Source organism: Tupaia chinensis, unplaced genomic scaffold, assembly GCF_000334495.1.
Source record: "Tupaia chinensis unplaced genomic scaffold, TupChi_1.0 Scaffold000567_1, whole genome shotgun sequence".
In the NCBI taxonomy this organism is placed as follows: Eukaryota; Metazoa; Chordata; class Mammalia; order Scandentia; family Tupaiidae; genus Tupaia; species Tupaia belangeri.
Window position 1 is genome coordinate 3,263,668 of NW_006160080.1, and position 14,562 is coordinate 3,278,229.

At 40.0% G+C, this 14,562-nt stretch overlaps 1 protein-coding gene across 1 annotated transcript in view; it reads left to right on the forward strand.

Moving 5' to 3' along the window:
• Positions 1-14,562, forward strand: part of PPEF1 (protein phosphatase with EF-hand domain 1) — a 125,994-nt gene that overhangs the window by 95,921 nt on the left and 15,511 nt on the right. Inside the window, 2 exon segments of the mRNA XM_006157973.2 lie at positions 6,180-6,365; positions 7,715-7,857. Of these exon segments, the coding sequence (XP_006158035.1) occupies positions 6,180-6,365; positions 7,715-7,857 (329 nt within the window).

The window sequence follows — 14,562 nt, forward strand, 5'->3', positions numbered from 1 at the left end:
CCCCCCGGGGGGGGATGATTTCTCACTTTCTGTCTCTCTGTCTCTCTCTGTCTTTCTGGTGAGCGCACGTGTCCTATAGCAAAAAACTCTAAAAAAAAAGTGTGTAAATATAATTGTTTTCTTAATTTTATTTTGGGTTATTTATTTCTAGTGTATAGAACTATAACTGACTTTTATATGCTGACCTCATATTGTAAATTTTTATTTGTTTAGTAGTTCTAATAGTTTTTCTGTCTTCTTCTTCTTTTTATAAATTTGCTAGAGGACTGGGTGCTCACCAGGGAGAAATAGATAAGGAAGTGGGGAGAAGAAAGCACCCCTCCATGGGAAATGATCATGCTGCAATCCTTTCTCCTCCATCTTTCTATCCTTTTGAGATTTGGAGCATGCATTCACATGTGTCTGACATGTTTTTCAGACTTTCAGGTCCAGGACTTGAACCACACAGTTTGCCATGTGGGATCCAGCTCACATAACCACCAGGCCATGGGATAACCTGATTAGTTCTAATAGTTTCTGAGGAATTCATATCTACTGTGTGCCAAATACTGTTCTAGGCTTTTGGGAAATACCAATGAACAAAGATCTGTTAGCTGATAGAGCTTACATTCTAGGGGAAGGAGTTAGATAATTAACAATATTATAATAAGTAAGTAAATGAGACACTAAATAATACGTTCTATGAGAAAAGAACAAAAAAACTAGAACAGAGTGGGAGAAACAGGAGAACTGGACTTAGGGACAAAATTGCAACTTTAAATAGGAAAGTCAGCCTCACTGAGAAGGCTCTCAAGAGGGAAATGACTTGTTTGAGTCCCCTTAACTAGTCAGTGAGTGATAGGGCAGAATCTGATCCTTCTGACTTGAATGACTGTGCTATTTTTTGGAAGGGATAGATGACTTGAAAGTGATTGGAGGTCTCAGGAAGGACATGACCCACTTTAGTCACCACTCATCCAGTGAGGCAAAGGGCAGACAAGAAGCAGGAGGAAAGCATCTAAAGAAACCTAAGGACCTGGCCGGAAGGTCTGAGATGAACATAGTTTTTTATTTGGTTGGTTTTTATGTTTTTGCCATAGGGCATGTGCACTCACTGGAGAGACAGAGAGAGAGACAGAGAAAGGGAAAGTGAGAAATCACCCCCTTAGGGAATGGCCACACCCTAAAATCTTCTCCATTTTCCTCTAAGGATTTTGGGCATACACATATACACACCTGGTGTGATTTTCAAGCCACCGTGTCCAGGACTCAAACCACTGTTGACCATGTGGTATTCCAGTGCCTTAACTGTCATGACACCTGCTGGCCCTATCAGCACACTTTTTAAAATGGTATGTTCGGCCTAGCCTCTATGGTACCATCAGTAGCATTCTTTTTTCTTTTTTCTTTTCTTTTTTTTTTGGAGAGGTTTTTGCTATAGGGCACATGCGCTTGCCAGAAAGACAGAGAGACAGAAAGCGAGAAATCACCCCCTAGGGGGGATGGCCACACTGCAATCCCTTCTCCTCCATTCTCCTCTCAGGATCTTGGGCACACACACACACACACGCCAGGCGTGAGTTTAAGGTACCGGGTCTGGGACAACCACGGTTGACTACATGCGAGTTCAGTGACATAGTCATTACACTAACTTCTGGTCCCCCATCAGTAGCATTCTGAACTGCGGGACTGCAAGCCAAATGTGATCTCATTCAAATACCCTGCGGGTCGGCCTGGAAACATTCTGGATACTTGCATATATGCCCAGGATCTTGGAGAGCGGAGGACTGGAGGAAGGGGATTGCAATGTGACTGAGCCCTGTGGAGTGGCTTCTCCTTCTGTCTCTCTAATTTTCTCATATTTGCACATGCACTTATAAACATTTTTTTTTTAAAGATGTGTTTGAAAGGTGGAAGAAGGGCACATCATTATCTAAGGGGAAAATACAAAAAAAATAGTGACTCTATCATATGAATATCTTAGAAGAGAAGCATTTAGATACATCTTTCAGAGCTATTAACTCTCCTCAGGCATACTCTTGGAAACAGGATTACTTAGAGCTGAAGACAGACACAGGGCACTTCTTGAAGGATTTATTTTAGATTGAGGAGATTTAGAAGGCTGAGACACAAATAGAGTTTTGTTGACCAGGTGTTATAAAAGCTACAGTTCAGTAAAATTTTCCCATGTTTTGATTCGAAAATTTTCAGAGAAGAGTGTTACAAATAATTAATCTTTCATAAAATTACCACTCAAATGCTCCTGCATTTCAGAAGATAGGCTGTCATTAAGAGGGAAGAGATGTCTTCTACTGAAGAATTTGTTTCACCAACAAAGGACCCTATGCAAAATTGTTTTGTTTGTGAGCTCCAGAATTAAGTCTATGTTGTGACCAAAATCTGAATAAATATAGTCAAATGAATGATTTTTGTGCAGATAAAAAGAAATACAGAACTTGTGGAATGGATTCTGAAGGTAAAGCTCATTTGCATATAACCATCACCCCTTAGGTCTTTGAATCAAAGACAAATGAGTGATAGATATCTCTTTCTCATTTTACTGATGACAGCTAAGGCCAAAACATTTTAATTTGCCCCATGTGATAGAGGTAATTACTTGGAGTTAATTCCTTGGCTGGCGTTTATTCTAACTCACCAGAGTCCCATCTTGTATACATTTAATTTATGTGAATTTCAATTATTGCAAATGGCCCAAAAGGAGAAAAATATTGTGATTTTATTTTCACATAGTTTATCATATACTGTCCATTATCACATGTGTAAAATAATTACATAGCTATATTAATGTATAGGGTTATATATATAATCATGTATACTATTCTTTAAGGGTAATTTTTTTTAAGTTTTTTTTCTAGAGACAGAGAGAGAGAGAGAGGCACTCTCCACCTGTCTTTATACTGTGATATTCCCACCCCTCCCAGCTCTTAGCTAGCCAGAATCATAAGTGAGCTTCTGGGCGTGCCCAGCATGTCTGGGCAGACCCCGGAAGCGACCCCAGAGACTTTCCATATGACCTCCAGCACTGCACAGCAGTGCCTCTGCTACCGTGTTACCATGGCTGGTCATGAGGAAAATTTAAGAGGTTTTCAAGAGGTAATTCAGGTTATTAATAATTGACATCCCATGTATGCATTAAACAATTAATCCCCTCCAAATAAAACACAGCTCCATGTGATCCACATTTCCTCTTTCATCATACGACAGGTCAAATCAAGTCCTCCAAACATGAATTTGTGGTGTAAGGGCAGATATGACTCAGCTGAATGTGAAGTAGTTTTTTCTTTTTTCTTTTAAATTCTTTTTTTTTTTTTTTGTCATAAACACCAGTAAAGAAAAACCGTTACACTGTATTTATTTGTGGGGTAGGGCTGTGCCAATGCTGGAATTCAGTGGGAAAGAAAGGAGACTCCTGAGTTGACTCTTTTTTGGACAGTTTTAATTCTCACATCAACCAGTCATCAGCAACTCTGCAAGATCTGATGTGTGCCTGGTCAGGGGTCTCCCCAGTTCTGGCCACATGCTTATCATTCCAGGGGAGCTCTTCTGCCAGTTCTGTTTCTTCTCTCTACTGTGTGTGTGTGTGTGTGTGTTGTTCTGTTTTGTTCCTCATTTCTCTCATTTCTAACTTCTCTTTAATACCAGACCTATAAATGGGTATCTAGTCAGGTTGAATGGAGCAACCATTTCTGGTCCTCTTCTCAAGATCTGATTTGGATTCACTAGAACAACTACCCAGCTTCAGATGTGTGCTCTTTATGCCCTCGAAAGATTCAGGGGATAAGTATAAACTCTTAGAATTTTACCCTTTAGGAGTTTAAGATACCTAATAGGTCAGCTAACATGAAAGCCTGCTTTTAAAGGTTTTGAAAGTGAGGAACTGGTATAATGGTTATATCAGGAGCTGGTATAATGATTACGTTGCTGGACTCCCACATAGTTAACCACAGTTCAAGTCCTGGACCTGGCAGCTTAAAACTCAAACTGGGTGCGTGTGTGCATGCCCAAGAACCCAAGAGGAGAATGGAAGAGAAGGGATTGTAGCATGGCCATCCCCCTTGGGGTTGATTTCTCACTCTCTGTTTCTCTGTCTCTCTCTGTCTCTCCTGCAAGCGCATGTGCCCTATAGCAAAAATATCTCTTAAAAAATAGATTTTAAAAGTGAAATCCTGAGAGTTTTGAGAGTTTTGGTTGTATAACTTTAGTGATAAAGGTAGTTTTTATCACTACTCTTTAAGTTTTTACAGGAGAATTTTAAAAAGGAAACATAAAAAAGGAAACATTATAAAGACATTTATGGGCTACAGACATGGATTATTATCTCTTGATGATAATGTATATAGTATCCTCAACTGGACTAATATGAAGTGTATTCACGTTGGATAAATTCACTTTATAAGCTAAGTGATGTATAGTGATTGAATGTATAAAATAAATTAAAATTAATATATATAAATGAGACTTATAAGGGGCAATCCTCTGAGTTTCTGTGAAAAATATTCTTAGAAACATGAGTCTTCAGTCCTGGGCATTGTGTAACCTGCATTTACCTCTGAGCCCCAAAAGGAAATGTCTTACTGTATTAATAAAACACTTGTGGATTTAGGAGAACACATTGTGGAAACCAGTCACGGTCTAAATGTATTGCTGAAGCTGAGAATGTACTTATCGAGGGTGCAAAAGGTGAAGAGGATGCTTGAGATGTTCTTGAATGAACAGTTTTCTGTATTTGTGATGGGAAGGAGCAAAGGCTTGTTCAGGCTGTGTTCAACAGGACAAAAACCTAGGCCAAAGTGGTAGCTGAGAGATCTACCTTATCTCTTTGAACATATTAAGAACATTTAATGTGTGTTCATTGTGGGGAGCTACTTCCTGCTCTAGACATGACAATGAAGCTCTTTTAAGAGAAAAGAACTGTGCTGGCCCCATAGCCTAGAGGTAAAGGGAGCCGTATCCCAGATCCTGGCAGCTTAGAAAACAAACCAGGCATGTGTATGTGTGTGCCCCAAATCCCAACAGGATGGAGAAATGGAAGAGGAGGGATTGTGGTGTGACCACACACCATGTGGGGTTGCTTTCTTCCTCTCTCTCTGTCTCTGATGAACATATGCATCCTCTGACAATTAGATTCAACAATTATGGAGTAATTGTAATGTGATTTTTAAAGATTAAAAAAATGAAAGGCAGGACCAGCAGATGGCATAATGGTTATGTCGCTGGACTCCCACATAATCGAATGCTGTTTGAGTCCTGGATCCAGCAGCTTAAGCCTCATGCCAGGCATGTGTGTGTGCATGCCCAAGATCCCAAGAGGAGAATAGAAAAGAAGGGACTGTGGTGTGGCCATCCCCCCCTGGGGATGATTTCTTGTTTTCTGTCTCTTTTTCTCTCTGTGTTTCTCTGGTGAGCTTATACACCCTATAGCAAAAGTGTAGCTCTATCTCTCTCTCTCTCTGGTGTGCATACATATTCTATGGCAAAAACCTAAACAAACAAACAAACAAACAAAAGGCTCTTTGGCCTAGTGCTTTAGGGAGTCAGATGCCACAAGGTAGATAATGGTTTAAATTTATGGGATTAGGGAAGATCACTTGAAACACATGCTGGGTGTGTACACATGCCTGCCTCAAATCTTAACAGCTTGAAGAAATGGAAGAGAAGAGATTGCAGCATGATCACACCCCATCGTGGGGGGGAGGGGCTTTCTCCCTCTCTTTCTCTGTTGTCTCTGGTGAATGCACATGCTCTCTGGCAAAAAAAAAAAAAAAAAAAAAAAAAAAAGGAAAAAAAAAGGGGCTTTTTTTGGCGGTGTGCTTTTGTGTTGCCACTTTGGTTATTGTTATTGCTAAATTGGTTATTGGGGATGAGCAGAAAGGGTTGGGGATGGCTATGGGTATTAACATTATTCTGGAAAGGATTCATGGAGGAGATGAACGTGAAACAATTTTGAAGAAGAAATGAGAAGTAATCCTTGGGATACCTTGTGTTGATATTTCTGGCTCATTAAGTTGGAATCTAGAAAGATAAGGCTCTCACTTGTAAATAGCAGCCTAATCTGGTTTATTGTTCCAAGGTTATTGATCTTCTGTGGAGTGATCCTAGAGGCAAATAGGGCTGGTATTCAAAAGAAAGATAAGACTCTCACTTGTAAATAGCAGCCTAATCTGGTTTATTGTTCCAAGGTTATTGATCTTCTGTGGAGTGATCCTAGAGGCAAATAGGGCTGGTATTCAAATACAAGTCGAGGAGGTGGCTGCTATTTTGGACCAGATGTTACCTCTAGGATTCTTAGTAAATATCAGTTGAAGATGCTCATTAGGTCTCACGAATGTAAGCCCGAAGGATATGAAATCTGCCACGATGGGAAGGTAAGCCAACGTTGTTGGTGACTTTCTCACAGAAATTCTTTCTTAGGAAAGCCTTCTCTTCATAGTATGTCTGACCTGGCAGCCATGAGAAGATGTTCTTCCCTAGAACAGAAACCATGAGTGTAGGGTTCACATAGGTTTTTGATGAGGCCTCACCATTTCTTTCCCTCAGAGATGCTAGTGTGGCTTATTTCTTTGATCTTCCCTAATCCCAGAAACAGAAATTCTGATGCATGGCACTAAGTACACATACAGAAAGGTTCTTTCTTGACTAATTGTAGGGCAACTCTCCCACACAGTAGGGTCGGGGATGCACAAGTCCTCACGGAGCACATAAAAGGCAGTAGTGAATCCAGTTTGCTCTCCTTGACTTTTTGCATGTCCCCTGTGTAGGGCAGGAAACACAAAGCCTGTTTCCTTTCAACTTGCCGAGTATATGATCTCCAGCAAGTTGCTTGCTGGGGACAGTTTAGCTGTGGCCACTAAAACGGAGCATGTGTGCTCCTTCACGGTGTCTGATAAGGCTAGAAGAGGTGAAGACTGAGGAACTGGTTTATATCCCAAGTTGTCCTATGATGCCCCTTTTTTTTAATAGTGGACATAAATAAATAAAAAGTGAATTCCAAATTATATACATTTCCTTCTATGTCAGCACTTTGCTTTTCTGTATTAATTCATTTTACTCATTCTACCATTGCAAGATGGGTAAGGCAAAGTTACTTAGGGGTTCTTTGTAATAAGAAAATAGAAAATAACAGTGACGTGTCTGAAATGATATGCTCATTACCACAAGTTCCCTGTCACCAGCAGGTATTGTCCTCCCATACTCCACCATGGCCCAAGAGCTGGTTCCTTGCCAAGATAGTGGCGAGGGTCCCTTATTCTAGCCACTTTTTCTCTACCCTTAAAGCACTGGTTTTGCAGGGCCCTATATCCTCTAAATCACTCAGCTCTCAGTAAAGAAAAAAGACTGAGATACTAGACAAGTTTTATTTGGAATGCTCAAATATTACAAGGCATGAACATAAGGGATTTATTTCCTTGGAAAATTACAGTTTACAAACCACACACCAAAGAGGATTTTAAGATCTGGGACTGGTACACAGGATTGCAGGGTCACGCACTGTGGGTATGAGGTGAGTGGCTAGGAGTTTGTGCTTCTGGAACTCGAAGCAAAAAGCCTTGTTTCCTCTGATGGAATCACAGGAAATCATGCTGGACTTGGATAATTATAGAGGTTATGAACTTTAATTTTTTTGCTTTTTAAGAATTGAGCTATTCCTGACTTTATTAAATGACCTTTTGAGAACTAATTTTACATGAATCTGATTCTCTTTTCCTTTATTCAGGTTGTTACTGTATTTTCTGCTTCCAATTATTATGAAGAAGGCAGTAATCGAGGTGCTTACATCAGACTGAGTTGCGGTACAACCCCTCGATTTTTCCAGTACCAAGTAACTAGGGCCACATGCCTGAAGCCTCTTCATCAAAGGTGTGTATACTGAGCACTGGTGATTGAGTAGAACTAGTCTCAATGACCAAGAGCAGACATGTGGGTGAACTTACTTGTTACTCATCGGTATAAAGAAAAGCAAAATAGTTTCAGACACCAGGTGGTGAATGTAACCCATATTTGAAACCAAAAAGAGCAATCAATTTTTATTTCATCCTTCTTTTCAGATTTATAAAGTAGTCAGCAACCACGATTCTAACTGAATATAAAGAAAATAAGCACTGCCCCTGCTCCAACCTACCACAGCCACAAACAGCCCCATCCGGTCATGATGGCGTGATGGCATTTAGAGCCTGTCTTCCTTTTCTTCCTTTAATATTTTCCATTTTAGATTTTTTTACATTATAAAACTAACCATGTTTAATTTTTTAAGAATTATTTATTTGATTTCATCCATTTGTTCATTTATTTTAATTTGACCAGCGAGAGACACACACAAAGAGAGAGAGAGAGAGAGAGAGAGAGAGAAAGTGAGAAAGCAAGACACCAGGTCCAGGACTCGAGCTGTGGTTGACCATGTGGGAATATCCAGCACCTTAACAACCACACCACCTGCTAGGGCCCCATGTTTGTTAATAAAAGAGAGAGAGAAAAACAGAGAAAATGTTAATGATCTTCTTTCTCCTTCTCAATAATCAATTTTCCACCGAGGTAACCAAAACTGACAGCCTAGAGTGTCCCTTTACGCCCTCTTCTCCTTGCTCCTACAAAAACGGATAAGTGATTGTTCACTCATTCAGCAAAATCAATTTCTGAACACCTACTGTGTGTCAGATATTGTTCTAGACACAGGTGATATAGAAATAAACAAAATAGGCAAACATCCCCTCATCAAATATATAGCTCAGTGTGAGAAGAAAGATATTAAACATAAATACATTTATTTTAAAAAAATAGAATCACACTGCACACCCTGTTCTTCATCTGATTCTTTATTTCCCCTAAAGATTGTATCATGAGCATCACTCCAAGTTAGTATTTAAAGACCTAACTCATTCTTTTTATGTAGATGTACAATATTCTAAAGTATACATGTACTAAAACACTTATGGAATAACTAAATTCTTTTCTTTTTTTTTTAAAGAATTATTTGGGACCAGCAGTTAGCATAATGGATATGTTGCTGAACTCCCATGTAGTCGACCACAGTTCAAGTCCCAGACCCGGTGGTTTAAACTCACGCCGGGTGCGTGTGCATGTGTGCCCAAGATCCCAAGAGGAGAATGGAGGAGAAGGGATTGCAGCGTGACCATCCCCCCTGGGGGGTGATTTCTCACTTTCTATCTCTCTCTCTCTCTGTCTTTCTGGCGAGTGCATGTGCCCTATAGCAAAAACCTCTCCCCCCAAAAAGAGAATTATTTATTTTTATTTAATACCATTTGTTATTATTATTTTTCAATTTGACCAGACAGAGACATAGAGAGAGAGAAAAGGAAAGTGAGAAAGCAAACCACCAGGTTTAGGACTCAAACCATGGTTGGCCATGTCAGAATCCAGCACCTTTAACCACCATGCCACCTGCCGGCCCCTGGAGTAACTAAATTATTTTCAATTGATGAACATCCAGATTGTTTCCAGCCCTTTGCATTGAAAAATAATACAATGAGGCCAGCAGGTGGTGTGGTGGTTTAAGCGTTGGACCCCCACATGGCCAGTTGTGGTTTGAGTCCCAGACCTGTTGACCTGAAACTCACACTGGGCATGTGTACATACATGCCCAGAATCCCGAGCGGAGAATGGAGGAGAAGGAATTGCGGCATGGCTATCCCTCCTGGGGTGTGATTTCTCACTTTGCCTTTCTTTGTCTCTGACTGTCTCTCTCTCTCTGGCAAGCACAGGTGTCCTATGACAAAAACCTAAAAAAGCAAAATAAAAACAATGTCATTTCTGCAAACGTTCCTGTATATAAGGAACTCAAAAACCCAATAGCAATAAAAAAAAAAAAACAACAACACATCAAAATGGGCAAAAGTGGCCAGCAGGTGGCATAGTGGTTGTGGCACTGAACTCCCACGGGGTTGACTGTGGTTTGAGTCCCAGATCTGGTGGCTTGAGACTCACACTGGGTGCATGTGTGTGCATGCCCAGAATGCCAGGAGGAGAATGGAGGAAAAGGGATTGTGACATTGCCATCCCCTCTGGGGGGTGATTTCTTGCTTTCTGTCTTTCTTTCTCTATCTTTCTGGTGAATGCATGTGCCCTCTACCAAAAATATCTCTCTCAAAGAAAAAAAAAAGGCAAAAGACTTGAACATTTTCCCAAAGAAGACAGACAATTGCCAACAGGAACATGAACTCAGCATCACTAATTATCAGGGAAGTGCAAATCAAAACCACAATGGGATGTCACCCCACATTTTTTAGGATGGCTATTATTAAAAAGATAAGCACTAACAAGTATATGCTGTATGGTTACCATTTAAAGTATATAATTCGGGGCTGGCAGGAGGTATGGTGGTTAGGGCACTGGACTCCCACATGGCTGACCATAGTTTGAGTCCTGGACCTGGCAGCTTGCTTTCTCACTTTCTCTCTCTCTCTGGTCAAAATAAGAAATAATAATAAATAAAATTAAATAATTCTAAACAATAAAGTATGATAATTCAATGATAATTAGTATATTTACAGAGTTATGCAACCATCACAATTACCTATTTTTGAGCATTTTTATCATTCTCAAAAGGAAACTATTGCCTATCGCCAGTCACTTCCTAGTCACCTCTCATCATTGCTCTAGGCAGCCACCAATTTATATTCTGTCTCTAGGGATTTGCCTATTCTGGACATTTCATATAAATAGGGTCACACATGTGGGTTTTTTGCAACTGGCTTCTTTCATTCAGCACAGTGTTTTAAGGTTCATTCATGTTGTAGCATGGAAAAGTATTTCACTCCTATTTTATTTTATTTTATTTTATTTTATTTTATCTTACTTAGTTTTTGCTGTAGAGCATGTGTGCTCGCCAAAGAGAGACAGAGAAAGTGAGAAATCATCCCCCAAGGGGGATGTCCATGTTGCAATCCGTTATCCTTCTCTCTCCTCTAGGGATTTGGGGCATGCATGCAGGTGTGCCTGGCATTTTTCTCAAGCTTCCCAGACCAGGACTCAAACCATGAGGTTGGCCATGTGGGATCCAGCTGCCTTAACCACCAGGCCACAGAGCCAGCCCACCAGAGAGAGATAGAGAAAGCAACCCACCAGGGTCAGTACTCAAATTGCAGCTAGCCTTATGGGAGTCCAGTGCCTTAACCACGCTGGACATTTTTGCTGTTTCCACTTTTTTTCTCATTTTTTTATTAATTAATTTTTCTTTTTTTAACATTAATACGCTACACATTATTACAGTATACAAAATGAATTTTCCATCCAAAATACACTGTTGGCTCAATCAAGCACATCAACACACTTGTTATCAACAGACAATTTTCAGTTTCTTATGTCTTGTACATTTTGCTTTATAGTATTCTGCTCACTGAGGTTTATGCCTAAAGTCAGACATGGGTTCTTGTGTATGTATATATCAGCTGTGCTTGCTATTGCAAATGTTTAGACAAACTAAGTTCATTAGCAAATCAATTAAATGGGGGGGAAAGGCATAGAAAGCAATCATGGATACCAGAGACAATGGGAGGAGGGGAGGACATGGCAGAGGGATAGGGATAGGGAATCAAGGATGGCTGTTTCCACTTTTTTGGTCATAAATAATGCTGTTATCACCACTTGTGGACAAGTTTTTGTCTATGCATATGTTTTCATTTCTTTTAGGTATATACTTGAAAGAGGATTTGCTGGATTGCCTGTAGCATTTTGAAGAACTTCCCATTTTTTCCCCAATTTTGTACATTTTTTTTATTCTCACCTTCTGTACATGAGGATTCCAATTTCTCCACATCCTTGCCAATATTTATTATAATCTTTTTGATTATAGCCATCTTAGTGGGCATAAGGTAGAATCTCACTGTGGTCTTAATCTACATTCCCATTTTGATAAATGATACTGAAGCAAATTTTCATGTTCTTATTGACATTTGTGTATCTTCTTCGAAGAAATGTGTATTTCAGATCCTTTCTACATGTTACTTGAGTTAATATTCTTTATTATTGTTTTAGGAGTTCCTTATGTATTCCATATACATATCACTTGTTAGATATATGATTTGCAAATATTCTTTCTCATTCTTTTGTTTGTTTGTTTGTTTGTTTTTGAGAGGTTTTCGCTATAGGGTGCATGCACTCGCCAGACAGAGAGAGACATAGAGACAGAAAACGAGAAATCACCCCCCAGAGGGGATGGTCACGCCGCAATCCCTTCTCCTCCATTCTCCTCTCGGGATCTTGGGCACGCATGCACACGCGCCCGGTGTGAGTTTTAAGCCACCAGGTCTGGGACGCGAACCGCGGTCGACTACATGGGAGTCCAGCAACATAGCCATTACGCTAACTGCTGGTTCCCTTCTTTCTCATTCTTTAGGATGCCTTTTTCCTTTCCTTTTTTCTCTTTAATTTTTTTGTTTGTTTGTTTTGCTTTGCTATAGGGCAATGTGCTTGCTGGAGAGGGCGGGGGGGGGGATGAGAAAGCAATCCCCACAGGGTTGACCATGCCACAATTCCTTCTCCTTTATTATCCTCTTGGAACTTTGGGCATGCATGCATGCATCATGCCTGGCATGTCTTTCAAGCTGCCAAGTCTAGGACTCGAATCATGCAGTTGTCCATATGGGATCCAACAATCACTAGCTGACTCATCATTTCCCTTTCTTAATGGTATTATTTGCAGTACAAAAATTTTTCACTTTGAAGAGGCCCAGTTTATCTTTTTTGTTTCTTTTGTTCTTTTTCTTTTCTTAGTGGTATTTACAGCACAAAAAATTTTTCACTTTGATGAAGTCCAATTTTTTTTCTTTTGTTGCTAGCACTTTTAATGTCTTATCTGAGAAGCCATTGCCTAATTCAGTCATAAGAATGTATTCCTTTTTAAAACATGATTTTCCAGAGGGCATGTGTGCTCACTGGAAAGAGAGAAAAAAAGAGAGAAGAAAAGCAAGAAATCACCCCTCACAGAGAATGGTCACGCTGTGATCCCTTCCCCTCTGTTTCTCCCTTTTTTTTCCGGATTCTGAGCACACACACACACACACACACACACACACACACACACGTACCCAGTGTGTTTCACTGGTGGCTGGGCCCAGAACGTAAATACCATGGTTGGCTATGTGGGATCCAACTGCCCTAACCACCAATCCACAGGTTGGACCCCTATGTTTTCCTCTAAGAGTTTTCTAGATTTAGCTCTTAAATTTAAGTCTCTTATCCACTTTTTTTAAAAAGTTTATCCATTTATTTTTTTCTCTGAGTAACAGAGACATCATCCCTAATAGGTCCCAATGCCATGATCCACTTCCAGCCTTCAGCAGCCCTGGATCACAGGCAAGCACATGCCCAGCATGCTCATGGAGGTCTCTGCACTTGAATTGGCCACCTTCTCATGGAAGATTGCCTTGCCAAGTGCCCTGTTTTACCTCTGTGGCCACCATCTGGCTCTAGTCTCTGGGTCTAATCTCTGATCCATTCTGAGTTAATTTTTGTGTATGCTACAAGGTAAGGGTCCAGCTTTATTCTTTTAATGTGGCTATCAAGTTGTCCCAGTACTATCAGTTGAAAAAACTATCATTCCCCCATTTAATGTCATGGCACATTTATCAAAAATCAATTGACTGGGGTCAGCAGGTGATATAGTGGCAAAGACGCTGATTCCCATGTGGTCGACCGCAGTTTGAGTCCCAGACCCAGAGGCTTGAAAATTGTGCCAGGTGTGTGTGAGTGTGCCCAAAATCCGGAGAGGAGAAAGGAGGAGAAGGGATTGGGTGTGATCATCCCCCTGGAAGGTGATTTCTTACTTTTCTTCTCTCTCTCTCTCTCTGTGAACACACATGCCATACGGCAACAACCTTTTTTTTAAAAAAATAAAAATGACCATGAGGGAAAGGGTTTATTTCTGGACTTTACATTTTATTCTACTTGTTTATTAGTCTATCCTAATGCAAGAACTACACTGTCTTGATTATGGTAGATTTGTAGTAACTTTGAAAACTGAGTGAGTTAAATTTTTGTACTTCTTTTTAAAGGCTGTTTTGGCTATTTTTGATCCTTTGCATTTACATATCATATATATATACATATATTTGTATATGTATATGCGTATATATGTGTGTGTGTATATATATATATATATATTTAGAGATTTTTGTTATAGGGTGCATGTGTGCTCTGGGGAGACAGAGAGAGAGTAAAAATTCGCCCTCCAGGGAGTATGGCCATGCCAGAGTCCCTTTTCCTCTATTCTCCTCCTAAGATTTTGGGCATGCACACACACACACATATGCCTAGCATGATTTTCAAGCCTCCAGGTTCAGGACTCAAACTGCAGTTTGTCATGTGGGAGTCCAACACCTTTACCACTTACGCCACCTGCTGGACCCTCCATATGAATTTTATAATCAACTTGCAAGGAAAAAATGCCAGCTGGGGTTTTGATAGGGATTATGTTGAATCTGTAGATCTATTTGAAGGTTTTTGCTATCTTTTTTCTCAGAATTCCTTTTATTTAATTTTATTCATCATTATTATTTTTTAAATTTGACCAGAGAAAGAGAGAGAGAGAGAGAGAGAGAGAGAGAGAGA